This window comes from Macaca fascicularis, chromosome X (genome assembly GCF_037993035.2).
Source record: "Macaca fascicularis isolate 582-1 chromosome X, T2T-MFA8v1.1".
In the NCBI taxonomy this organism is placed as follows: Eukaryota; Metazoa; Chordata; class Mammalia; order Primates; family Cercopithecidae; genus Macaca; species Macaca fascicularis.
In genome coordinates this window covers 52686478-52714156 of record NC_088395.1, presented here as the reverse complement: position 1 = coordinate 52714156, position 27679 = coordinate 52686478, and the positions used below count along the sequence as shown (strand labels likewise).

The 27679-nt window shown below is 43.4% G+C and overlaps 1 protein-coding gene across 3 annotated transcripts; it reads right to left on the bottom strand.

Moving 5' to 3' along the window:
* Nucleotides 1–442: 442 nt before the first annotated feature.
* Nucleotides 443–23585, bottom strand: LOC135969133 (X antigen family member 1-like). Of its 3 annotated transcripts, none has more exons than XM_065537962.2 (4): nucleotides 23488–23585; nucleotides 5289–5406; nucleotides 3105–3231; nucleotides 443–556 (listed from the first exon to the last, which is right to left on the bottom strand). In XM_065537962.2, exons 2-4 carry the CDS (start codon nucleotides 5382–5384, stop codon nucleotides 534–536), a joined length of 246 nt encoding a protein of 81 aa, XP_065394034.1. In that variant the 5' UTR covers nucleotides 5385–5406; nucleotides 23488–23585; the 3' UTR covers nucleotides 443–533. The 3 variants fall into 3 exon arrangements, with proteins under 3 accessions (XP_065394034.1, XP_065394036.1, XP_065394035.1); XM_065537964.2 differs by lacking the exon at nucleotides 23488–23585 and adding an exon at nucleotides 6831–6957; XM_065537963.1 differs by lacking the exon at nucleotides 23488–23585 and adding an exon at nucleotides 6500–6655.
* Between the last annotated feature and the right edge of the window lie 4094 nt (nucleotides 23586–27679).

Sequence of the window (27679 nt, the reverse complement as noted above, 5' to 3'; positions counted from 1 at the left end):
TGTAGGACTTGTGTGCCAGGAAGCAGGGTCTAGGACCAAATATGTATTTCACAGTTTCACACCTGTGCATACCAGCTCAATCAGAATACAAAATTTCAAAAATCATACTTAATTTTTTAAAAAATAGAGTCTCTGTCTCAAAAACAAATTAACCTCATCCTGGACCTCCTGGGCTCGAGGCATCCTCCACCCTTAGGCTCTAGAGTAGCTAGGACTACAGCTACATACAGACGTGCATACATTCATGCATTCACTCTTTTACTTTTGTAGAGAGAGAGTCTTGCTCTGTTGCCCCATGTGGCCTCAAACTCCTGAGCTCAAGCAATCCTCCTGCCTCAGCATCCCAAAGTGCTGGGATTACAGGCGTGGGAAACCGCACCCAGCCACGATTTTCAATATTATCAAATACCTGGGAAGTAAGTGAACAAAAGATGTGCAAGACTTCTTTGGTGAAAGCTGCAAAACTTTATTGAGATAGTTTAAGTCAAATATCTGATATAAAACCAGTTTGTGTTGTTTCAGCTTGTCTTCATTTAAACTTGTGGTAGCCCTTCACCTATAATAGAAACATAACAGGTGGGAACATTACTAGCAGAACTGTGTTTAGATGACATTAAGGATATGGAAAGGACACCAAAGTTTTAGTTTTCTACAATGGACAAAACCAGAAGCCTAAGAGTCACCCTTTTGCTTACATTCAGGTAGACCTCTGTAGAGACTTTAACAATAGTCGTCCAAGCGGATGCATTAAAGATATTTTTCAAACACACCCTGCTTTCTAGTGCTACAAGGAAAGCAAGACAGTCCGAGGTCCAAATACATTAAATGAAGTGAACTTACTAAAGATGGTTTTAAAGTAGAAAGTAAACATTGTGCATAGTTTTACTGAAAATACCAGCGCCACACAAAAATCCTGAGAAACAAAAAATAATTTACGGAAAATGTAAAATTTTTTGACAAACACTCTTTTGGTCTGAATACTATCTTGGAAGAAAACAGTTAATGTCACCTTAGGAACTGCATAAGTGAAGTGAATAGAAAGGCCAGCACTGCATTTGATTTTACTCTATTGTGCAGAAGGGCAAAAATATTTATTTGGGCTCATTTACCCTTCTGTGGTTTTTGAGGTACCGTAACCGTTTGTCCCCAGTGTTCTCCTACCGTGATGTCAACATGAATCATGCCTCTTTTTACACTTGAAAGTCTTCCCATTTGTATAATTAAGTATATGGTCTCATTACTCTTAAGCTATCACTATCAGTTTTGTCATCAATATGTGATAGTGTTATGAACTGTGTCACACATGAAAAAATGGAGGGATACGGAAATGGAAAACAAGAGTAGGACGGCTGAAAAACCCAAAATTTGTTTCTAAAAATAAATTTGTTTGAGGGACAACTGGAAAATTTCACAGTTTCCTCCACAGGCTTTGTGACACTTAAATAATCAGGTATTACAGAAATAAATAATGTGTGCCTTCCTAGCATATCAACCATTTCATGCATACTCTGAAAATATTAGAGTTCAAGACTGTACTCACTTTCAATAAAGCCCTATATTAAATCACTCTCTCTTGTTCATATTCCATGTTGTGCTTTTTCCATTTTCTTCAAGATTGTGCAAACTACTGAATACTCTATCTATAGCTAATTTTCAAAACACCAATCTTTTAAATTTATGACATTTGAACTACTTTTCCTTTGACTAATCATTCATACCTGTCTTTTATTCATTACCTCTTTCTTTTTCCTTTTAGTTTATTCTGTGGCTCTTTTATTGTTATTTCATAGTATTCTTTTCCTTTATCAAGTAATTTGCTATTTATTTTAACAAGACGTGCATTTAAAGCTATGATCTCCCTAAGAATACAACTGAGGCTTGTTCAATAGGCTCCTGGAAATCATGTGAGAACTATCTTTTAATGTAAATAGTGTAATGGAATGGTTCAGCAGAGTAGAGTAAAAACATTTAGGTAATTTCTCCCTTAAACATGGGGTGTTTCCTTTAACTTCAAGAGGTACTATAATTAACAGTCACCAATTTGGAAAATATGTGTAAAACAGACTTATGTCAACTACTCAGGAATTAACACATTGATGTTGTTGAACTTTAAACCCTATCATCTAATGTCTCAAGGTAGAAACCTGTAATATGTAACCTATGGTATGGTTAGAGGTGACTCTACTATATAAGTCTTCAATCTAATTACACGAAGTAGCTCATGAAGACTGACAGGAGGGCAGGGGGCATGCTTAGCAGAAGCATCTTACACCCACCTTGAGCATCACTGACCTACATGCATTCTCCCTACTACACTGGCCACAGAAACCTGATGATCTCTTGCCATTTTATCATTCAGTCATTCAAGGCTTCACTGTGGGACGGCTTTAAAATGCAATTATTCTTTAAGAGCCAGAGAATTTAGAATTTGACAAAATCCAAGAACACTCATACAGGGCTCCATACAGGAAAACAAACATCAAGCAGAGTGCCCACTCATTTTCTTAGGAACCATGAATCTCAACTCAGACATTATAATTCAACTGAAGCTGATTTTTGTGATAAACAAATAATGAAAATCAGAGTATCTTGGTTTTCTATCCAACAGAACTGCAGCATGCGGAGATCAGCAATGAAATGGATTTTAATTTATCTGATGCGCATCCACTCTTTTCAATAAGATCAAGGATGCTTGTGGAATTTACACAATTCATCCAGAGTCTCACAAATTGTGGTAGAGTCAGTACTAGAATCCGTTTCAGGGCTCAGCACACTTCACACAAACTGGTGTTACAAATGCATTATGTATTTGTTAAAAGCAGAAATGAGAAAAGAATCTGAAAATTGTTAGCTGTTGGTTATACACCAAACTAAGAAAATGCTGCCATGTTTGATGATTCGATATGGCTTTGACCCAGTTTGTTTCTGTATCTGATCGTGTTGAAGTCTTGCAATCTGGCATTTGGGTCTGAACGGCGTTTCAAAGAAAGTTTGCATTTGCACTGTGTTTTTAAAGTAGCAGTAATATTATCCCTCTATTACCAAAAGTATAATACTGTGTAAATGAGAAAGCACATGAATTTGCATCTTGATGGATAACATACCTGCTTCTGGCATTTTACAGTGTTCTCCTTTGGGTATAATCTTCACCTTGACGCCAGCACCCAAATCCAGATTTATCCCTGGTCTTTGACTGACGCAGCTCCTGCAGATCACATTCCATGTCACACACTTCAAAATACAAAGGTTATCAATTTAAGCATTCCAACATGAAATGTAAATAAGGAAATGATAATCTTTTCCTTAGTGATATGAAATAAAGCCTGATCCGGGTGTGGTGGCTCATGCCTGTAATCTCAGCACTTTGGGAGGGCGAGTTCACTTGAACCCTAGAGCTGGAGGTGGCAGTGAGCCAAGATCATGCCACAGCAATCCAGGCTGGGTGATAGATGAGACTGTGCCACATAATAAAAACGAAAAAAGAAAAGAGAAAGAAAAAACTCTGTCAGCGTGGTAATGAATGTCATGCAAAGATGGTACACCTTTGTTTTCCTGTTTTATGCTATTTTATAATATTTTGCTTTATTTTATTTTATTTTACTGTTTTTTGAGTCTAGGTCTCACTCTGTCATCCAGGCTGGAGTGCTGTGGCACGATCAAGGCCCACTCTGAGCCCAACCTCTCAGGCTCAACAGAGCCTCTTGTCTTAGCCTCCGGAGTAGTTGATCCTATGGGTGCACCCCACCGCCAAGGCTAATTTCTGTTTGTTTGTTTGTTTTGTTTGAGTCAGGATTTCTCAATGTTGTCCAGGCTGGTCTTGAACTCTTGGGATCAAGGGATTTACCCAACTCAGCCTCCCAAAATTTTGAAGTTACAGTCGTGAGCTCCTGGCCCAATGTGTTATTTTAAATTGCAATCTGAGGATAAATCACACTACACATAACTTTCCCACACCTTTCCAATGTGTATTATGAACAGCCAGTATCAACTATCTATGAAATCTGAAGTCAGCTGCATGAATACCACTTTAATCATAAGTGAAATGTAATTATCCGAAGAATTAGATCAATGTATTGGCAGACCTCTGACAAATCCTACAGTTGTGACACCCATCCCTTGTTGAGGTAACTTGGAAATTGTTTGCTATGCTATAGCATAAAATGTTATGCTATGCTTAGGTCCAAGAACCCTATATGTAACTTTACATTAATGAATCCCACTTAGAACAATGTACCAAAAATAACAGGAAAATCATTGTCTTGCAGTGAGAGTACGGAAAGCTGAGTGCAAAGAAATTAATGGGCATTGTTGACTGACAGTCATATCTGGAAACAACAGTGAATTGCTAAAATAATCAATGGCTCAAATTCTGTCAATGTTTAGCTTGAAAATGCTATCTGTTGAGGATACATTTTCTGTTTCAAGATATCTTATCATACTTTGAGGTTTTTAATTATGAAAGCTTTAAAACAACTGTTAAATCCCCCTTAAAATCATACTAATATAGCTCCTTGTATGCTGGTGTCCTGAATTATCCGACTTTTATCCAACATACTGTCAAAAAAGACCGATCAAAGGAAAGAGTGGCTGTCATTCATTGAGCTCTTTTCTGGAGTTGCTATCCTGCTTCACTGAACTGTTTTGTCCTGAACCAATACTGAAGTACCTTACAGTACAGACACAATCGAGTGTTATGCATCTTAGGCAAACTGCTCACTTTTTATTATTACAACATGGATTGTAGGAAGAACACAAACCCTTGAACAAAATATGAATTCCTTCTTCATGAGTCAAGTGTTCTTTGCAAGCCTCAATCTCTGAGCCTCGGTTTTCTTATTTATACAATGGGGCTAACATCCCTTTGCAAATGGGCCTTATTCACGGTGTTATGAGGTCGGGTGACTTGGCACTCTACACGCAATTAACGGGTGCTTACAACACTGTGGACACCATGGCTGAGAAGATCATACAGCAACATTCTAAGAAGATCAAATTAAACTAGTGAAATAATGTATATTTTTATACACCAAATTAACTGGTTTCAAGTGATTAAGGACTGTATTTTCAAGCATAGAAAATCCATCTCGAAGAACAAGAGAAGATTCCTTATATCCAGGGACATCATGAAGCTGCAAACTATACTCTCCCCTTTCCAGCCAACTTTGAGCAAATATTTGTATCTTTTCCTAATGTTCTCTTTCCTCCTGTTATTGTTCATGGCATTGGCCTCGACACACACATAGACCTTCTCCCACCTCATAGACATGCTTTCTTTCCCTTCCCAGCACCTGGGATCTCAGCTGTATCCTGATCTTCTTCTGTCTCCGGAACAGGTGTAGGATCCCGACTTTCAGCTGCTGGTTCCTCTTCTTGGGACTCTCCATTACTGGGCTCCTGGGACTGGCACTGCGTGTGTGTGTGTGTGTATGTGCAGATAAAAAGTTTTGTTATTAATAGACTTCAATAATATAAATATACAGAATACATAAATATCTAGGGACATTTATCCAACACTAAGCTGTATACCTATTCTTCATAACATTATTCTTTCCTCAGAGAGGTTCCTCAAAAACAGATATCCTCAAGGACTTGAGAAGCTGTTTTAATCTATGTTGGGATGAACCTGTGTAATCTGTTCTGAATAAGCATGAGGAGGAAGTTAAGGACAAAATCTGGGCACACACGATCATCCATCCACACAAACCCCAAATATTCTGGACGAATCTTTCCTTCATGGGATGCCATGATCATTTTTTATCAGCATGACAGATCATTATAAATGGGAGACCATAAACAATGGACTACCATTCTGATAGTCCAACAACACTATCAGAAAAATAACTTTCTGATAAGAGAAATGTCGAATGTTAAGACATTCATAAGCAGAGGCACAATGAGCACAGGAGGTTGTGAACTTCTTGGTCTAGGCCTATATGTTGATCTTCCTCATCAACACATATTTCACTCTGCAAGCAGAATACTGTGATTGGGAAAATGCACTTGACAGGACAGCTAGATTCAACCACTTTAATGGTCAAATGTTAACTTGGTCATTTTTTATTTTATTTAGAAATTCTCCGAAAGTCCCGTGGCAATTATAAGTGTGTGCAACTTTTGAATCGAATCCTTGCAAAGCCACTTAAGTAGGTCTATCTAGCTGAGCAATGTCTTAAGGCTCCTGGCAAAAACCACAGGGTATTTCCCATGAGGTTGGTTTCACTCCATCAGGGAGATAAGTAGGAAATTATAGCTAGAGAATTAAAACTGAAGTGACCACGAATTTTGTCACATAATGATTTGCTAGGCCCACTTTCTGCCACCACCAAAATCACTTTTTTAGGAACTCAGAGCCCCACCCACTGGAATCTCCACAGTGGAGTTGCGAATTTGCTACACAGCAGTAGGCACTCCTCACAGGACACTATGCCAGGCACTCTACAGACCTCGGGGCTGCGGTCACTAGCCCGCAGCGTTCCCCGTCTCCAGGACCCTTCCATACCGATCATGCCGTCCCTCCCCTGGTCCCGTCTGGGGAGTCTAGAATCTTCTGTCAGGGTTCCAGGTGCTTCCGGGACTCGGATACCTCCAACTGAACCCCAGCATCGCCCCAGCTTCACCTGAGCCCCTCCAGTTCTCAGCCTTCCTTCCTTCCTAGTTATGGCTGTAAGGAGACAAGAAGGTCCATGGGCGGGGCGCCTCATGAAAGGGACGACGACTTCGAGGCCCTTCTCACTCTGAGTCACCGACCACGCGACCTTCCGGAAGCCCACTGGTTCCTCATCACTCTCACTCACACTTCAACTCCCAGTTGGATCTGCCTGTGAACCTACCCGCTGTGTGTTTCAGTAGGGGAGAAAGAATCCAGACCTCAGGGGACGGGAGTTGCCCGCTCACAGCTCCGCCGCATTCCCCACACTGGCAAAGGGGCCGATGGGAGGACACCTAGGGAACATGCGCACAGAGGCGGGCACCAAAGGAGCATGCGCAGTGAGGTCCCCTCTTGCCTTAAGGGCTGTGGTGCCCCTCCTTATCCCGCCTGGCCCTATCCTGTGCTCCTTCCCAGGTCCCCATGAACGACTTTGGAATGCCTCCTTTCTGTGTGTGGGCTGCACCCCACCCAGGACTCAAATACCCCAAATAATGTCACCCTCCACAACTCACCCCATGGCCAGGCGTGGTGGCTCACGCCTGTAATCCCAGCACTTTGGGGGCCCGAGGCGGGTGGATCATGAGGCCAAGAGATCGAGACCATCCTGGCCAACATGGTGAAACCCTGTCTCTACTGAAAATACAAAAATTAGCTGGGTGTGGTTGCGTGTGCCTGTAGTCCGAGCTACTCGGGAGGCTGAGGCAGGAGAATCACTTGAACACGGGAGGTGGAGGTTACAGTGAGCCGAGATTGCGCCACTGCACTCCAGCCTGGTGACAGAGCAAGACTCCGTGAAAACAAACAAACAAACAAACAAACAAACAAACAAACCAAAGAAAAAGTCACTCCGTGTTCACCTGACCCTCCTCCACTGTCCTCTACGGCCCTCCTCCTTCCCATGCCCGGGACCCCACAGCCACAAGGCCACAGCGGTATTGCTGAGGTTTAGTAGAAAGATGACGACCTCAGAGGCAATGGACCAAGTGGCACAACGCACAGGAAGCCCGCCCGCTCCCCCTCACACTCACTCACACTTAAACTTCTGGGAGGACTGATCTGCAGACCTACTGGCTAAGTCGTAGTCAGCATAAAAGAAGGAAGTCAGGATATCTCCTTTGACAGCTGTTCAGGGACAGAAGGCAGAGAGCAAGGCGCATGGGAAGCAAGGAACTTTCATAGAAAGGGACATGCACATTGAGCCAGGGACTTTGCAGGGCAGGGTAGGGCTTTCCACTGTTCCCAGACCCGCCTCCCCAGGGCGTTTGTAGTAGAAAAAAGGGACTTGAGAGTTTTCGTTTCTCTTTGTCCAATCTCATGCATTCAGAAACGTTGGGAACAGACAGTCCCTTACTGAAGGATGTGTCTCAGAAAGACATTCTGTGGAAGAAATAAATTATTTTCATATCTTTATTTATAAATTCTTTTTTATTTTTATTTTTCCAGACAGAGTGTGGTTCTGTTGCTCAGGCTAGAGGACAGTGGCAGGACCACACCTCAATGAAGCCTCCATCTTCTGGGCTCAAACAATCCTCCCGATGTAGCCTCCCCAGTCCCTGCTACTACAGGTGCAGACACCACACCTGGGTAATTGGTTTCTTTATTTTTTAGATAGTGGTCTCACTGTGTTGCCTATGCTGGTTTCAATTTCCGGGGCTCAAGCGATCGTCCCACCTTGGCCAGTTTTATAAATGCTTTTATTAATCGGTTTGTTCTCTGGTTCTGGGTTTTCTGCCATGCTTCCAATTAATGTAATTGAATAAATTTTTCTGTAGACTAAATACATTCACACTTGTTTACTTTTATCTTTTTAGATTGTGTTACTTCACATTTAAATCTCTAGACTGGTAACTGATTTCCCTGAATTTATCTGTAGGTCATTCAGACAGTGTATGTTTCAGAAATAGCCATAGATTCTGATTGTAGGCTCTAGGCTCAGTTATGAGCAGAAAGCAAGTCCTGCCAGTCTCCAATCTCAAATATATGTTTTTGTATTGACCTGATCCCTGGGACAAGCTTCCCAGACTGAAACCATGGTATCATAAAGCTGGATGCTTCTTCAGGGGATAGAGTAACATCCATATTTTCAATCTGTGTGTAAAGAAATTAATTAATGGATGAAAAGATGTGTGTGATAATGTGAAGCAGAATAACAGGTATTTGATTAAATATGTCACCAAATTTTGCTTTAACAGATCTGATAGTAATTATGTCAGTCTTTGTGGGTCATGTAGTTTCTGTGGCGTATTGTTGTGTTTTTTAGAAATAATACTTTTAAATGGAAAAAAAAATCTTATCTCAATGGCTATGCAAAACGAGTCATGGGCTGTATTTAGATCTCAAACCATAGTCAGCTAGCCCCTGGATTATGTTTTACTTCACATGTTTAAATGCTGTATTTTTGTACCAGAAGTCAAAATATTAACAAAGGAGAGTTCTACTACCAGGTAAGATTTAGAAAGCCTCAAGAGAAAGTCACTTTAGCCCTGAAAAAGAGAAAAGGCCTAATAATCTATAATGTTATCTTTTGTTTTGCTTTGTTTTTAGGTCATGAGAGTCCTGAGGTAACAAGGCAGCCATGGGAACTGATACGAAACGGTGACTAGTCCCTCTGAGGAGGGATGAGACACACAAACTACACCACCTCTGGCAGAGCATGTGTGGAAGAAGTGACAGCCATAACAGGGGGTAAGAAGAAAACCACTGAAAATGTAACAAATTCATAAAGTTCAAACACAGGCATTTGAGAGAGCTGGAATCCTGGGAAGTCTCAGACACCAGTGGAATTCACGTTCACAGACAGAAAGAGATCCTGTCTGAAAACACAGAGTCAGAGTCTATAAGACAGGATAAAAAGCAAGAACAAAAATAAGAGATGCTGGTGAGTTTGTGTAGAAAAGGCAACACTTACACCCTGTTGGTTGGAGTATAAATTAGTTCAACCATTGTGGAAAGGAGTGTGGCAATTCCTCAGGGACTTAAGAACAGAAATACCATTTGGCCCTGCGGTCCCATTGCTGGGACGGTACCCAAAGGTACATAATTCCTTCTATTATAAAGACGCATACACATCTATGGTCATTGCAGCACTACTTACGATAGCAAAGACATGGAATCAACCTAAATGCCCATCAATTATAGACTGCACTTTTAAAAATGTGGTATATATACACAATGGAGTACTATGCAGCCATAAAAAGTAGTGAGATCATGTCCTTTCCAGGAACACGGATGGAGCTGGAGACCATTATCCTTAGCAAACTAATGTAGGAATAGAAAACCCAATACCACATGAAGTCATTTATAAATGGGAGCTAATTGCTGAGAACACGTGAACACCCAGGGAGGGCCAACATGCTGGGACCTATCAGAGGGTAGAGGCTAGGAGGAGGGAGAGGATGAACAAAATAATGAATGGGCACTGGCCTTAATACCTGGGTGATGAAATAATCTGTACAACAAACCCCATGACATGAGGTTACCTATATTACAAACCTGCACATGCACTCCCGAGCCTAAACTAAAAGTTAAAAGAAAACTCGCAAAAAATCATGAACTCTTCTGATCTTTCTACTTCAAAAATATCAGTTCATTTCTTTTTATAAAAAGAAGGAAAGAAGGAAGGGAGTGAGGCATGAAGGGAGCGAGGGAGGAAGGGAAATGATAAGGACAAATGGAGCGAGGGAGGGAGGGTGGAAAGAAGTAAGGGAGGGAGGAAGGGAGTGAGAGAGGAAGGGAGGAAGGAAGGAAAGAAGGAAGGAAGGAAGGAAGGAAGGAAGGAAAGAAGGAAGGAAGAAAAGAAGGAAAGAAGGAAAGAAGGAAAGAAAGGGAGAAAAATAGGTCTGAACAAACGTTTCCGTGCCTAGCCAAACAGCTCTTGATGGGAAGTCACTTTTAGAAACTTGAGTGAAAAGTAACATAAATCAGAGGGTTTTAATCTCTTCATTTACAGCCCTTCAAAATTTGTTCTGTCTGTTGTTTCTGAGCGATTCAAACCTGCCTTCGTCTCCATTAAATCCATGTATTCTCCAGAAGGGCAACTCTTCCCTGGATTAACAGCCCAGCTGAGGACCAACACAGACTGGTTAGTCTAGGAAGAAAAAGAAAAGAAAAGTGTAGGAGATGAATGTTTCCTCCCCGATGAGAGAGAGAGAGAGAGAGAGATAGAGATAGATATATTTATATTATTATATTTATAATATTATAATATAATATAATTTGTAATATTATAATATAATTATAATTTATAATATAATATAATTTATAGTATTATATTTTATATTATATATATATTTACTTTTCCTCTTCAATCTACAGAGGGACATTTGAATCTCCAAATTTCAAAGCTAAGAGAGCCATGAGAGATCGTTTTATATAGTTGTTTTTCAAAGAATTTTTAGCAAAAGAACACTTTTGTGAAATGAAATTTTATCCAAAACCCTACTTAGAAAATACGGGGATAAAATTATATTTTTCATTTAGTGTCAAGATATCTTTCTATGAAGACTGTCAAAGAGTTTGAGGTACTTTTGAAGAATCTAGCAAATTATTCTGTGGATTTCTGCATTAACAATTTAGTTCTATATTGACTTCTGCATGTAATTTTTTGGTATTTTTATTGTTGTTGCACAGTTGTAAGGAGATCTTGATTTTCACAGTATATTTATCTGTCATCTGTATCTTGAAAATAAGAAGCGCCCTCTAAAAATAAATAAGTTGCAAATAAAGGATGTAAGAAGATATTACCTGCAAATATGAATCACATAAACTCAAAGTGTCAAATTAATACCTCACAAAGCACATTTTATAGTGGAGATTATTACAAGGGACAGAGTGGGACATTACATAATAATCACAGAGAGGTGCATTGATTCGGAAGACAGAAACACCATGAATATGTAGGCACCTTCAAAATACTTGAGGGAAAACTGATACATCACAAAGAATAAATAAACACATGTACATCTAGTAGAAGACTTCCGCATTACACCTAGCATTCAGTAGAAAAAGTGTACAAAAAATCAGCTATATAAATACAGAAGGCTTGAACAACACTATGAAACAACATGGCCTAATTGATATTCATAGAGCAACAGCAGAATGCACATTCTTCTCAAGTGCTCATGGAATGTTCACCAAGATAGACCGTATTGTGGGCCAAAAAACAAATCTCCACAAATTCAAAAGGAATGAAACCTTCTAAAATATGTTCTATGACAAAAAAATTGAAATGGAAATAAGTTGTAGAAAGATGTGTGCATTTCATGAAATCTTGGAAATTAAACTTCACATTTGAGTAACTCAGAGATCAAAGAAGAAATTGCAGGAAAAAATTTTAAAATGAAAACACAACTTATCAAACTTTGCAAGATGAAATTAAAGCATAGAGGAAAATTTATATCCTTCAATACTTATGTCAGAAAGGAAGAGAAGTCTCAAATCAATTATCTAAGTTTCCACATTAAGAAACTAGAAAAACAAAATCAAATTATACCCAAAGTAAGAAGGAAAAGTGTTAGGCCGCGCACAGTGGCTCATGCCTGTAATCCCAGCACACTTGGAGACTGAGGTGGGCGGATTCCCTGAGGTCTGGAGTTTGAGACCAGCCTGGGCAGCATGGTAAAACCCTGTCTCTACTAAAAATACAAAAGATGGCTGGGCTGGTGGCGCACGCCTACAGTTTCAGCTACTGGGGAGGCTAAGGCAGGAGAATCGCTTCAACCTGGGAGGTGGAGGCTGCAGTGAGTCAAGATCACGCCACTGCACTCCAGCCTGGGTGACAGAGCGAGATTCTGTTAAAAAAAAAAAAAAAAAAAAAAGGAGAATAAAAAGAAGGAAAAAATCTAAATGACATGAGGAAAAATGAATAAATAGAATTGATAAAAATCTATAGAAAATATCAGTGAAACCCAGACATCATTTCTTTGAGAAGACAAGGCAAATTAATAAACCTTTATCCAGACTGATGAGACAGGGAGACACAGAGACTACAAATTATCAATATCAGTAAACCCAGAGGTTTGTTACGTCAGTACAGATCCTTCAGATATTAAATGTACAACAGGGAACCTTACAAGAAACGTTATCCAGAAACTTTATATTGACTGAAAGAATTATTTGAAGGACACTAGCTAGCAAAACTCATCCTAAAACATATACAAGCAAGCAATCTACAGATTTAATGCAATCCCTAAAAAAAAAAAAAAAAAAGACAGTGACATTTCTCAAAGAAATGGATAAAGCAATCATAAAGTTCATAGGGAACAACAAATGACCCAGAATAGCCAAGCTATTTTAAACAAAAAGAACAAATGTGGAGGAATCACATTACCTGACTTCAAATCATACTACAGAGAGATAGTAACCCAAACAGCACAGTACTGACATTAAAACAGAGTAGAGAACAGAACAGAGTAGAGAAACCAGAAACAAACCCACACACTTACAGTGAACTCATTTTCCACAAAGGTGTCCAGAACATACACTGGGGAAAGACAGTCTCATCAACAAATGGTACTGGGAAACCTGGATATCCATATGCAGAAGAATGAATCTAGACCCCAATCTCTCACCATATACAAAAATCAAATCAGAATGGATTAAAGAAATCTAAGCTTTCAAACTATGAAACTACTACAATAAAATATTGAGGAAACTCTACAAGACATTTAGATTGTAGATTTCCTTGGGCAAAAATTTCTTGAGCAATGCCCCACAAGCACAGGAATCCAAAGCAAACATGGGCAAATGAGATCACATCAAGTTAAAAAGCTTCTGCACAGCAGAGGATACAACCAACAAATTGAAGAGACAGCACACAGAATAGGACAAAATATTTGCAAACTACCTATCTCACAAGGGATTGATAACCAGAATATACAGGAAGCTCAAACAATTCTATAGGAAAAAATCTAATATCAGATCAAGAAATGGCCAAAAGATTTGAGTGGATGTTTCTCAAAGGCAGACATACAAATGGAAAACAGACATATGAGAAGGTGCTCAGCATCGCTGATCTTTGGAGAAATGCAAATCAAAACTACAGTGAGATATCATCTCACCCCAGTTCAAATGACTTTTAACCAACAGTCACTCAATATCAAATGCTGGCGAGAATGTGGAGAAAAGGGAACCCTCATACACTGTTGGTGGAAATGTAATATACAACCACTATGGAGAACAGTTTGGAGGTTTGTCTAAAAACTAAAAATAGAGCTTCCATATGATCAAGCAATTCTATTGCTGGGTATATACCCCAAAGAAAGGAAATCAGTATAACAAAGAGATATCTACCCTCCCATGTCTGTTGCAGCACTGTTCACAATGCTAAGATTTGGAAGCAACCTAAGAGTCCAGCAAGAGAGGAATGAAGAAGATGTGGTACATACACACAATGGAGCACTCTTCAGCCATAAAAAAGAATGAGAGTCACTCATTTGCAAAACCATCAATGGAACTGGAGATCAATACGTTAAGTGAAATAATCCATTCACAGAAAGACAAACATCAAATGTTCTCATTTATTTGTGGGATCTAAAAATCCAAACAATTCAATTCATGGACATAGAGAGTAGAAGGATGGTTACCAGAGGCTAGGAAGGGTAGTGGGGAGCTTGGGGGAGGTGTGCATGGTTAATGGGTACAAAAAACATAGTTAGGAGGAAAGTTAGAAGGAATGAATAAGACGTCCTATTTGATATCACAACCAGGAGACGGTAGTCAATAAGAATTTAACTGTACAGAAGAGTGATGCTGGCTACTGATCATGTGCCACCTCCTGGCCATGAGAAGTGAGTCCGGAGAGGGCCATGAGAGGCAGTTCTGGGCTGGGCACTGAGGAGGGTGTGACACGGTTTGGGCAAAACCATGACACGAGAAATACGTGACAAATGCACAAGCTTCAGTAACCGACTCGATCAACTGGAAGAAAGAGTATCAGCGATTGAGGATCAAATGAATGAAATGAAGTGAGAAGAGAAGTCTAAAGAAAAAAGAGGAAAAAGAAATGAACAAAGCCTTCAAGAAGTATGGGATTATGTGAAAAGACCATATCTACGTCTGATTGGGGTGCCTGAAAGTGAGGGGGAAAATGAAACCAAGTTGGAAAACACTCTTCAGGATGTCATCCAGGAGAACTTCCCCAACCTAGTAAGGCAGGCCAACATTCAAATTCAAGAAATACAGAGAACGCCACAAAGATACTCCTTGAGAAGAGCAACTCCAAGACACATAATTGTCAGATTCACCAAAGTTGAAATGAAGGAAAAAATCTTAAGGGCAGCCAGAGAGAAAGGTCGGGTTACCCACAAAGGAAAGCCCATCAGACTAACAGCAGATCTCTCGGCAGAAACTCTCCAAGCCAGAAGAGAGTGGGGGCCAATATTCAACATTCTTAAATAAAAGAATTTTCAATGCAGAATTTCATATCCAGCCAGACTAAGTTTCATCAGTGAAGGAGAAATAAAATCCTTTACAGACAAGCAAATGCTGAGAGATTTTGTCACCACCAGGCCTGCCCTACAAGAGCTCCTGAAGGAAGCACTAAACATGGAAAGGAAGAACAGGTACCAGCCATTGCAAAAACATGCCAAAATGTAAAGACCATCGATGTTAGGAAGAAACTGCATCAAATCATGCTGCTATAAAGACACCTGCACACGTATGTTCATTGAGGCACTATTCACAATAGCAAAGACTTGGAATCAAACCAAATGTCCATCAGTGACAGACTGGATTAAGAAAATGTGTCACATATATACCATGGAACACTATGCAGCCATAAAAAAGGAGGAGTTTGTGTCCTTTGTAGGGACATAGATGCAGCTGGAAACCATCATTCTCAGCAAACTATTGCAAGAACAGAAAACCAAATACCGCATGTTCTCACTCATAGGTGGGAACTGAACAATGAGATCATTTGGACTCGGGAAGGGGAACATCACACACTGGGGCCTATTATGGGGAAGGGGGAGGGGGGAGGGAGTGCCCTGGGAGTTATACCTGATGTAAATGACGAGTTGATGGGTGCTGACGAGTTGATTGGTGCAGCACACAAACATGGCACAAATATACATATTTAACAAACCTGCACATTGTGCACATGTACCCTAGAACATAAAGTATTATAATAAAAAAATAAAAATTAAAAAAAAGATCTTGGTGAATTTAACTCTGGCAACAACTTGAAGAAGTCATTGTGTGATCCCTGTTTCATGGGTGAGGAAGCTGACACTCATAGATGTAGAGTAGGTTTATTAACTCCACACAAGCTCTTGATGCATTTCACATCTCAACTTAGAAGTCTTCTTCTAAGGTTCATGCCGTGCAGTAACATACACTATACATACTGATGAAAATAAGATTATAGTTCTCCTACCAAATGGGAAATTAACGTCATGTATGGATAAAGACACTTGTAAAGAAACTGTGCTTCAAGGTTGTCTATCTCAGTATTCCAATTGAAAAACATGGAATTTAGCCAGTTCCCGGAGAGACCAGGAAGCACAGAGTGTCCTCCAAGAATGGGGATTCCTTGGAAGTGAGGTTCACATTGACACAAGAAAGATCAATGACATATGGTCAAAGGCAATTGCCCAGGGGCTCAAGAACAGCACCAGGAAGAAGAGCTGGATCTGGTGGGATTGTGTGAGTCCTCTCTTCCACCTGGAAATCTGCTGCTGCCTACTGACCCTCTCAAGATGGTGGCCTCTCTGGATTCCAACACCTAAAACAGGCAAAACTGGGAGGACGTCGATTTCTCTATTCTATGCCAGACATGTGTCAGAGAAACATGAACAAGGAGAACTATGATAAAAAATGCAAACTGTGTCAGACCACTCAGTGTTCGGCTGGTGCCCTGGGGAGCACATGCATCCCAAGAAGACTGAAGGGGGCCAATCCTGCAGGAAATGTCTGTCAGACCTGCCTCTTAGACAGGTATGACTGCCCAAACAGGTTTATGACATATATTTGCCTTTAAAGGTGACTACAGATATGGACAGAGGAATTTATAACCCTGATAGAACACGGCTAGTTGTTCTGCTGGGGAAAGTTGCATCCAGTAGTGAGATGCTGCTCAAACTGGCCTGGACCACACTGTGCTGGCTGAGGAATAAGCCTTATATTTGTTCTTTCCTGGTGAAAGGAGAGGATTGTCCGCAAAGACATGAGAAGCCTGCAGATCTAGATGACACCCCTTGTTGGTCAGAATATTAAAGATCAATATTGTAGAAACAATGACCCTGTAGCAGATAAGCTTCTAAAGCAGGCTTCAACCACGCTTCATCTCGACTCACCAAGGCTGACACCACACTATATGTTGGTGGTGTGGCAGATACCATTACTCAGATAGATTTCAGAAATTGTCTCTTCCTGTCAGAGAGATCCCCATGGTCACTGTTGTGCAGAGACAGCAGTGTGCTTTTCATAAGGGTGGCTACAGAAGTGACTGCTGAGGAGTCCTCTAATAAACTGATTGTCCATGGCTGCAGACTCAATGTAAAGTGCGGAAGATTCCAGGCACTCAAGGAAAAAGAAACAGAAGACAGAACCAGAGACTCTGGGATTCTGCCGGAGCCTATTCCAGTGCTGCCAGGAACTCCTTCTCCCCCTGCAGCTCTGGTGCCCACTTTGGAGCCTGGTTATATGGACTGAGGCCACCTTTTCTGACTTTTTCAGACCACAAAATGTACCTGCCAAGAAGAACAGATGTAGGGCCCTGGCCTACTCGACTCTCACTGGCCAGGATTTTCTTGGTGCTGTGAGCTGAAGCAGTTCTTTTTTTTTTTTTTTTTAATTTATTTATTATTATTGTACTTTAAGTTGAAGGGTACATGTGCATAACGTGCAGGTTTGTTACATATGTATACTTGTGCCATGTTGGTGTGCTGCACCCATCAACTCATCATTTACATCAGGTATAACTCCCAATGCAATCCCTCCCCCCTCCCCCCTCCCCATGATAGGCCCCTGTGTGTGATGTTCCCCTTCCTGAGTCCAAGTGATCTCATTGTTCAGTTCCCACCTATGAGTGAGAACATGCGGTGTTTGGTTTTCTGTTCTTGTGATAGTTTGCTAAGAATGATGGTTTCCAGCTGCATCCATGTCCCTACAAAGGACGCAAACTCATCCTTTTTGATGGCTGCATAGTATTCCATGGTGTATATGTGCCACATTTTCTTAATCCAATCTGTCACTGATGGACATTTGGGTTGATTCCAAGTCTTTGCTATTGTGAATAGTGCTGCAATAAACATACGTGTGCATGTGTCTTTAGAGCAGCATAATTTATAATCCTTTGGGTATATACCCAGTAATGGGATGGCTGGGTCATATGGTACATCTAGTTCTAGATCCTTGAGGAATTGCCATACTGTTTTCCATAATGGTTGAACTAGTTTACAATCCCACCAACAGTGTAAAAGTGTTCCTATTTCTCCACATCCTCTCCAGCACCTGTTGTTTCCTGACTTTTTAATGATCGCCATTCTAACTGGTGTGAGATGGTATCTCATTGTGGTTTTGATTTGCATTTCTCTGATGGCCAGTGATGATGAGCATTTTTTCATGTGTCTGTTGGCTGTATGAATGTCTTCTTTTGAGAAATGTCTGTTCATATCCTTTGCCCACTTTTTGATGGGGTTGTTTGTTTTTTTCTTGTAAATTTGTTTGAGTTCTTTGTAGGTTCTGGATATTAGCCCTTTGTCAGATGAGTAGATTGCAAAAATTTTCTCCCATTCTGTAGGTTGCCTGTTCACTCTGATGGTAGTTTCTTTTGCTGTGCAGAAGCTCTTTAATTTAATGAGATCCCATTTGTCAATTTTGGCTTTTGCTGCCGTTGCTTTTGGTGTTTTAGACATGAAGTCTTTGCCCATGCCTATGTCCTGAATGGTACTACCTAGGTTTTCCTCTAGGATTTTTATGGTATTAGGTCTAACATTTAAGTCTCTAATCCATCTTGAATTAATTTTCGTATAAGGAGTAAGGAAAGGATCCAGTTTCAGCTTTCTACTTATGGCTAGCCAATTTTCCCAGCACCATTTATTAAATAGGGAATCCTTTCCCCATTTCTTGTTTCTCTCAGGTTTGTCAAAGATCAGATGGCTGTAGATGTGTGGTATTATTTCTGAGGACTCTGTTCTGTTCCATTGGTCTATATCTCTGTTTTGGTACCAGTACCATGCTGTTTTGGTTACTGTAGCCTTGTAGTATAGTTTGAAGTCAGGTAGCGTGATGCCTCCAGCTTTGTTCTTTTGACTTAGGATTGTCTTGGAGATGCGGGCTCTTTTTTGGTTCCATATGAACTTTAAAGCAGTTTTTTCCAATTCTGTGAAGAAACTCATTGGTAGCTTGATGGGGATGGCATTGAATCTATAAATTACCTTGGGCAGTATGGCCATTTTCACGATATTGATTCTTCCTATCCATGAGCATGGTATGTTCTTCCATTTGTTTGTGTCCTCTTTGATTTCACTGAGCAGTGGTTTGTAGTTCTCCTTGAAGAGGTCCTTTACATCCCTTGTCAGTTGGATTCCTAGGTATTTTATTCTCTTTGAAGCAATTGTGAATGGAAGTTCATTCCTGATTTGGCTCTCTGTTTGTCTGTTACTGGTGTATAAGAATGCTTGTGATTTTTGCACATTAATTTTGTATCCTGAGACTTTGCTGAAGTTGCTTATCAGCTTAAGGAGATTTTGGGCTGAGACGATGGGGTTTTCTAAATATACAATCATGTCATCTGCAAACAGGGACAGTTTGACTTCTTCTTTTCCTAACTGAATACCCTTGATTTCTTTCTCTTGCCTAATTGCCCTAGCCAGAACTTCCAACACTATGTTGAATAGGAGTGGTGAGAGAGGGCATCCCTGTCTTGTGCCAGTTTTCAAAGGGAATTTTTCCAGTTTTTGCCCATTCAGTATGATATTGGCTGTGGGTTTGTCATAAATAGCTGTTATTATTTTGAGGTACGTTCCATCAATACCGAATTTATTGAGCGTTTTTAGCATGAAGGGCTGTTGAATTTTGTCAAAAGCCTTTTCTGCATCTATTGAGATAATCATGTGGTTCTTGTCTTTGGTTCTGTTTATATGCTGGATTATGTTTATTGATTTGTGAATGTTGAACCAGCCTTGCATCCCAGGGATGAAGCCCACTTGATCATGGTGGATAAGCTTTTTGATGTGTTGCTGAATCCGGTTTGCCAGTATTTTATTGAGGATTTTTGCATCGATGTTCATCAGGGATATTGGTCTAAAATTCTCTTTTTTTGTTGTGTCTCTGCCAGGCTTTGGTATCAGGATGATGTTGGCCTCATAAAATGAGTTAGGGAGGATTCCCTCTTTTTCTATTGATTGGAATAGTTTCAGAAGGAATGGTACCAACTCCTCCTTGTACCTCTGGTAGAATTCAGCTGTGAATCCATCTGGTCCTGGACTTTTTTTGGTTGGTAGGCTATTAATTATTGCCTCAATTTCAGAGCCTGCTATTGGTCTATTCAGGGATTCAACTTCTTCCTGGTTTAGTCTTGGAAGAGTGTAAGTGTCCAGGAAATTATCCATTTCTTCTAGATTTTCCAGTTTATTTGCGTAGAGGTGTTTATAGTATTCTCTGATGGTAGTTTGTATTTCTGTGGGGTCGGTGGTGATATCCCCTTTATCATTTTTAATTGCGTCGATTTGATTCTTCTGTCTTTTCTTCTTTATTAGTCTTGCTAGTGGTCTGTCAATTTTGTTGATCTTTTCAAAAAACCAACTCCTGGATTCATTGAGTTTTTGGAGAGTTTTTTGTGTCTCTATCTCCTTCAGTTCTGCTCTGATCTTAGTTATTTCTAGCCTTCTGCTAGCTTTCGAATGTGTTTGCTCTTGCTTCTCTAGTTCTTTTAATTGTGACGTTAGAGTGTCAATTTTAGATCTTTCCTGCTTTCTCTTGTGGGCATTTAGTGCTATAAATTTCCCTCTACACACTGCTTTAAATGTGTCCCAGAGATTCTGGTATGTTGTATCTTTGTTCTCATTGGTTTCAAAGAACATCTTTATTTCTGCCTTCATTTCGTTATGTACCCAGTAGTCATTCAGGAGCAGGTTGTTCAGTTTCCATGTAGTTGAGTGGTTTTGAGTGAGTTTCTTAGTCCTGAGTTCTAGTTTGATTGCATTGTGGTCTGAGAGACAGTTTGTTATAATTTCTGTTCTTGTACATTTGCTGAGGAGTGCTTTACTTCCAATTACGTGGTCGATTTTGGAGTAAGTACGATGTGGTGCTGAGAAGAATGTATATTCTGTTGATTTGGGGTGGAGAGTTCTATAGATGTCTATTAGGTCTGCTTGCTGCAGAGATGAGTTCAATTCCTGGATATCCTTGTTAACTTTCTGTCTCGTTGATCTGTCTAATGTTGACAGTGGAGTGTTGAAGTCTCCCATTATTATTGTATGGGAGTCTAAGTCTCTTTGTAAGTCTCTAAGGACTTGCTTTATGAATCTGGGTGCTCCTGTATTGGGTGCATATATATTTAGGATAGTTAGCTCTTCCTGTTGAATTGATCCCTTTACCATTATGTAATGGCCTTCTTTGTCTCTTTTGATCTTTGATGGTTTAAAGTCTGTTTTATCAGAGACTAGTATTGCAACCCCCGCTTTTTTTTGTTCTCCATTTGCTTGGTAAATCTTCCTCCATCCCTTTATTTTGAGCCTATGTATGTCTCTGCGTGTGAGATGGGTCTCCTGAATACAGCAGACTGATGGGTCTTGACTCTTTATCCAGTTTGCCAGTCTGTGTCTTTTAATTGGAGCATTTAGTCCATTTACATTTAAGGTTAAGATTGTTATGTGTGAACTTGATCCTGCCATTATGATATTAACTGGTTATTTTGCTTGTTAGTTGATGCAGTTTCTTCCTAGCCTCGATGGTCTTTACATTTTGGCATGTTTTTGCAATGGCTGGTACTGGTTGTTCCTTTCCATGTTTAGTGCTTCCTTCAGGGTCTCTTGTAAGGCAGGCCTAGTGGTGACAAAATCTCTAAGCATTTGTTTATCTGTAAAGGATTTTATTTCCCCTTCACTTATGAAACTTAGTTTGGCTGGATATGAAATTCTGGGTTGAAAATTCTTTTATTTAAGAATGTTGAATATTGGCCCCCACTCTCTTCTGGCTTGGAGAGTTTCTGCCGAGAGATCTGCTGTTAGTCTGATGGGCTTCCCTTTGTGGGTAACCCGACCTTTCTCTCTGGCTGCCCTTAAGATTTTTGCCTTCATTTCAACTTTGGTGAATCTGGCAATTATGTGTCTTGGAGTTGCTCTTCTCGAGGAGTATCTTTGTGGCATTCTCTGTATTTCCTGGATTTGAATGTTGGCCTGCCCTACTAGGTTGGGGAAGTTCTCCTGGATGATATCCTGAAGAGTGTTTTCCAACTTGGTTCCATTTTCCCCCTCACTTTCAGGTACCCCAATCAGACGTAGATTTGGTCTTTTTACATAATCCCATACTTCTTGCAGGCTTTGTTCATTTCTTTTTGTTCTTTTTTCTTTTGGTTTCTCTTCTCGCTTCATTTCATTCATTTGATCCTCAATCGCAGATACTCTTTCTTCCAGTTGATCGAGTCGGTTACTGAAGCTTGTGCATTTGTCACGTACTTCTCGTGTCATGGTTTTCATCTCTTTCATTTCGTTTATGACCTTCTCTGCATTAATTACTCTAGCCATCAATTCTTCCACTTTTTTTTCAAGATTTTTAGTTTCTTTGCACTGGGTACGTAATTCCTCCTTTAGCTCTGAGAAATTTGATGGACTGAAGCCTTCTTCTCTCATCTCGTCAAAGTCATTCTCCGTCCAGCTTTGATCCGTTGCTGGCGATGAGCTGCGCTCCTTTGCCAGGGGAGATGCGCTCTTATTTTTTGAATTTCCAGCTTTTCTGCCCTGCTTTTTCCCCATCTTTGTGGTTTTATCTGCCTCTGGTCTTTGATGATGGTGATGTACTGATGGGGTTTTGGTGTAAGTGTCCTTCCTGTTTGATAGTTTTCCTTCTAACAGTCAGGACCCTCAGCTGTAGGTCTGTTGGAGATTGCTTGAGGTCCACTCCAGACCCTGTTTGCCTGGGTATCAGCAGCAGAGGCTGCAGAAGATAGAATATTTCTGAACAGCGAGTGTACTTGTCTGATTCTTGCTTTGGAAGCTTCCTCTCAGGGGTATACTCCACCCTGTGAGGTGTGGGGTGTCAGACTGCCCCTAGTGGGGGATGTCTCCCAGTTAGGCTACTCAGGGGTCAGGGACCCACTTGAGCAGGGAGTCTGTCCCTTCTCAGATCTCAACCTCCGTGTTGGGAGATCCACTGCTCTCTTCAAAGCTGTCAGACAGAGTCGTTTGTGTCTGCAGAGGTTTTGGCTGTGTTTGTTATTGCCCTGTCCCCAGAGGTGGAGTCTACAGAGACAGGCAGGTTTCCTTGAGCTGCTGTGAGCTCCACCCAGTTCGAGCTTCCCAGCAGCTTTGTTTACCTACTTAAGCCTCAGCAATGGCGTGCGCCCCTCCCCCAGCCTTGCTGCTGCCTTGCCGGTAGATCACAGACTGCTGTGCTAGCAATGAGGGAGGCTCCGTGGGTGTGGGACCCTCCCGGCCAGGTGTGGGATATGATCTCCTGGTGTGCCTGTTTGCTTAAAGCGCAGTATTGGGGTGGGAGTTACCCGATTTTCCAGGTGTTGTGTGTCTCAGTTCCCCTGGCTAGGAAAAGGGATTCCCTTCCCCCTTGCGCTTCCCAGGTGAGGCAATGCCTCGCCCTGCTTCAGCTCTCGCTGGTCGGGCTGCAGCAGCTGACCAGCACCGATCGTCCGGCACTCCCCAGTGAGATGAACCCAGTACCTCAGTTGAAAATGCAGAAATCACCGGTCTTCTGTGTCGCTCGCGCTGGGAGTTGGAGACTGGAGCTGTTCCTATTCGGCCATCTTGCTCCGCCCTCCTGAAGCAGTTCTTGTGAGGTGGAAGCAGGGCCCCAGGACCATGTGATTGGTCTCATGTCTCTGCCTCACTAATGGTCAGGTGGTGAGCACTCAGGGCCTGGGAACCCAGCCATCCCTGATTCCTTGAGTTGATGAGGCAGGGGGCTGGTCCACCTGCTCCTGACCCACCATGGCCGACATGGATGGTTGCTCTTTGAGCCTGGCAGTGTCACTGACTTGGCTCTGCCAGGCATGCAGAGGCCCTGCGTACCCACACAGTGCTTTAAGGGGCTTGCCCTGCCTTGGGCCACAGTCTAGTTCTGGCCAGTGTGCCAGGAAGCTCAGACCTGTGTGTCCATCTTAGCTGTTTCTGGGGCATCCATGGATCCCGCGAGTCCTTTTTCCTTTAGGGCTTTGGTTGGAGAGGGCTTGGGCTGGATCGCGGCCCCGTGGGTCTAGGATGCTTGCCATGTGAGAGAGACTCTGTCACATGAATGGGCACACATGAGGACATGTGACATGCTGCTGGCTGGCTGGGGCTGTGCGGATGCCACAGACACTCTCCTCTCCAGCAGCCTCGGGGTGCCCAGCTTCCCCATTGATATTGATCGCATATGACCTAGCAGCAATCCTGGCTTCTTTGGGCCTGTACAGGTCACTATCTTCAGAGAAACCTCAGGTCCAGATGCCACCATGCCAGGGGAGTGTCTGTGGTCCTGCCTCTGGGTTTTTAGTGGGCTGGGCAAGTTCTGGTTGTTGGAGTCCTGATGGGTTGGGAGGGATGGGCCTGTGCGCTGGCCCTGGCGGTGTCCAGGGCAGATGTGGAAGGAATAGGAGTTCAGCATGCCTGCTCAAAGCTGCACTGTAGATACCATGAGCCCTGGATGTCCAGGTACATGGGGAGTTTTGGGAGAGAATACCGACAGAGAAATCGCCCCAAATCCTGGCGTCTGTCCTGAGATAGGAACAGGCTTGCTGGACTCTGGGCGGCTGAGCCCTCAGAGAGCGTCCTGCTGCCCTGGGCTCTGCGGAAGTCCCCTCGTGCTGCTGGGCCTTGGCCTCAGGGTCAGCTTCTGGACTTCTGGAGCCGGGCTGGTGGGCTATGGAGGGCCAGCCCATCTCCCTTAGGGAGGGTCTCCATGCTGAGGAATGCCCGCAGAGGCCTGGGTGCCAGGGACAGTCGCTCCAGGCCCAGGACCTTCCTAGGGATCTTTGCGGGTTTGGCTGAAAGAAAAGCAGATTTGGTCCACTTCTCTTCCAAGCCCATTTGTTTCTTGCAGGGCCGAGCCCCGTGAACCTGGGCCTCTGGATTATTCGGGGTCTCTAGTGACCCACCTGGTCTGATATTGAGGAAACACCCACAGGCTGCTGAACCCTGAGTGAGGGGTGTGTGCAGCCTAGGGCATGGGTGCTGTCATTACACCTCAGGCTGCTCCTGAGACAGCCTTTAGAGTTCAGGCTGGCTTGGGGCTCCCTGTGTCATACCCTCAGCCCTGGGCTGCTTGGTCTGGGCTTCAGCCCTGGTCCAGAACTCAGCTGGGAGAAGCCTTACCTATCACCTGGCCCGCTTGCCACCTAAGATGAGGATCTGTCCATATAGCGCATGAGACGCTCCTGGGCACCCGGTTCCTCTGCCATCCCGGACAATCCACGCCATGCCATGTGTCCCACACCAAGGGGCTTCCTGCACCATTTCCCTGGATCCTCTCTGGGTCTGAGGCTCTGAGTCTCTCTACTCCCTGGCTCAAGGCTTGCTGTACTGACACCCTTGGAGGGGTGCTCGTGAGTGAGGGGTCCCTGCTGTTCTCTGGCGCTGTTGGTGCTCACAGCTGTGGGTGTTGGCTTGCACAGATGGAACCAATCCCTCCAGTCTCCCCCAGGGTTCTTCTAAGCCAGGATGGGAAGGGTGTGAGGGAGGGCCTTGAAAGGGTCTTGCCGTCATCCCCTGCCCTGCTACCGAGGTGAGTCCAGTACCTGCCCTGGGGCCCAGCTGGCCTGTTTTCAGAAACTTTTTTGAGAAGGAACAGGAAAAGGAAGGCTCAGGGAGTAGCCATGGAGGGTCCTGGGCACTCCCCATGATTTAATGCCTCAGAGGGTAACTGAGGGGGCTGTAGGCCATGTGGGGTGCAGATCGTAATGTGTCCTTCTCAACTTGGCCGAGGAGGCCTGAAGATGCCGGAGCACCATGTGGTGCTTCCACTTGAAGGAGCCTGGGCTCTTGGTCCTGAAGGAGCTTCCATGGGCCAAAGAGGGACAGCTTCAGGAGATGTTCTAGGAATGGGGCTGCACATCAGGCCAGGTGGGGACTCCTGGGAAGGGTCTGTGCCTTCACCTCGTTTCTGCCCTGGGAGCCTCCCACTGGGAAGTGTTGGGCCTTTTTTGGACAACCCTGGGGTCCAGCTGTGCACAGGAGGCCACAGATGTGGGGCAGACCCAGGCGGGGGAGTGCTCACCACACTCCTGCCTTTTATCTGCGTCGTGTCAGGGGTGGGCTCAGTTTCCAGAAGGACTCACAGTGCCCTGCGCAGCTCACCAGGCCTGGTTTGGCTTGGCCTTCCCTCTGAGCCAGAGCACAGGGTTGTGTGGACAGTGCAAGTGTTGCCCTCAGGCCAGTTGGGCTCTGTCTTATGTGCTCCTCCTGCCACCCTCGGGCACATGGGGACAAGGTTCTGTGCACTTTGAATGTCGCATGTGTCCTGGCTGTGAGCATGTGCTTGCCCTGCAGAAGGCAGACGTCTCAGGGCCTCAGGATGAGCCCAAAAGGGGTCCGTGGGGACAGCAGGCATGGGAGGACTCTGCCCTTCAAGGTTGACGGCTGCTGGAGTGAGTGAGAAGAGCCTACTGGGTCTTCAGTCTGTAGTGCCGGGGGCCCACTCTGCACAGGATCAGACTGCCCTTCCCAATGAGGCTGCCTCCGACAAGATCCTGCAGGTCCTCATGGGGCTGGATGCATCTCAGTGGGATGTGGTCCCTAGAAGAAGGGGCTCTACAAGTGCTCTCCCAGGGTGAGTCCTGGGTCAGTCTGAATACAATGCTGGCCCTGAGCCCTAACCCCTGCTGTGGGATGTCTCCTCTTACGCAGGGCATGGTTTCTGCGCCCTGCAGGGACAAGCCTCTGCCTCCCATGCAGTGGAGGGGAGCTGAATCCTTCTGGAGGAGTCAGAACCCTGTGCAGCAGGGTCTCTGTCCTGAGGGGGTGGGGTCTCCTGGCATCCTTGCCCCATCAATTGAGTGCTGTGGGAAGCATACTAAGGTGGCAATCTGGGTGCACAACATTTCCTTGCCCTCATGGAAGGAGCAGAGGTGTTCAGAGCCCCTTGGATATCCCTGAAATCCTCACCATTCCCGGACCCTCTGCAGTCCCTACCCAAGGCCAGAACTCCAGGCAGTAGGCTGGGCTCTCACCCTCTTCTCTGCGACCCCTACCTTAACCCAGAGACCTCCCTGATCCCCTTCAATTAGGGACTGTCCATAGGCCTTACTTGATGCTGTAGCGCTCTCGGAGCATGCATGGTTTCTGAAGGTGTGGCTCACGTCTAGGCCATTCTGGTGTACATTCACTGAGGACAGCTTGCCCTGCTCCATCATTTTCTGTAGAGCATGGCCAAGAGGAGGACCCAGCCTCATCACAGACACAAGACTCACTGCCAAAACAGCTGCCATAAAACAGCAGTTCTGGAAGGAAAGGAGGCTTTTTCTACAGAAAACTTCTGCTCCTCCTTGTTTCCAAAGGCAGGGAAAGCCATGAGAGCCCAGCTCACCTGCGGAGCCCAGGTCACTACCTGTCCAGGATTTGTGACTGGCCCCTTCCACCCCCTCAGGACTGACTTTCCTTCCAGCTGGGTAACTGGGCTTCTCACACGGCATGGCATGTTTGTCCTGCTCTGGCCAGCTGTGGTAGGGCCAAACGAGGTATTTCCCTAGGTTCCTGGCCTTCCCCTTCTTGACATCCATCAGGAGTGACCACACTGGACCCCGGACTTGTGGGAGGATTCCCTTGTAGACCCAGTGAGACAAGTATGGACAGAAGGCGGCTTTGGTGAGACAAGCCTCAGGGTGATAGTAAGGGGGATCAGAGTCTAAGCATTCTGGAAGCCTCCTGCCTTTGGCTCCAC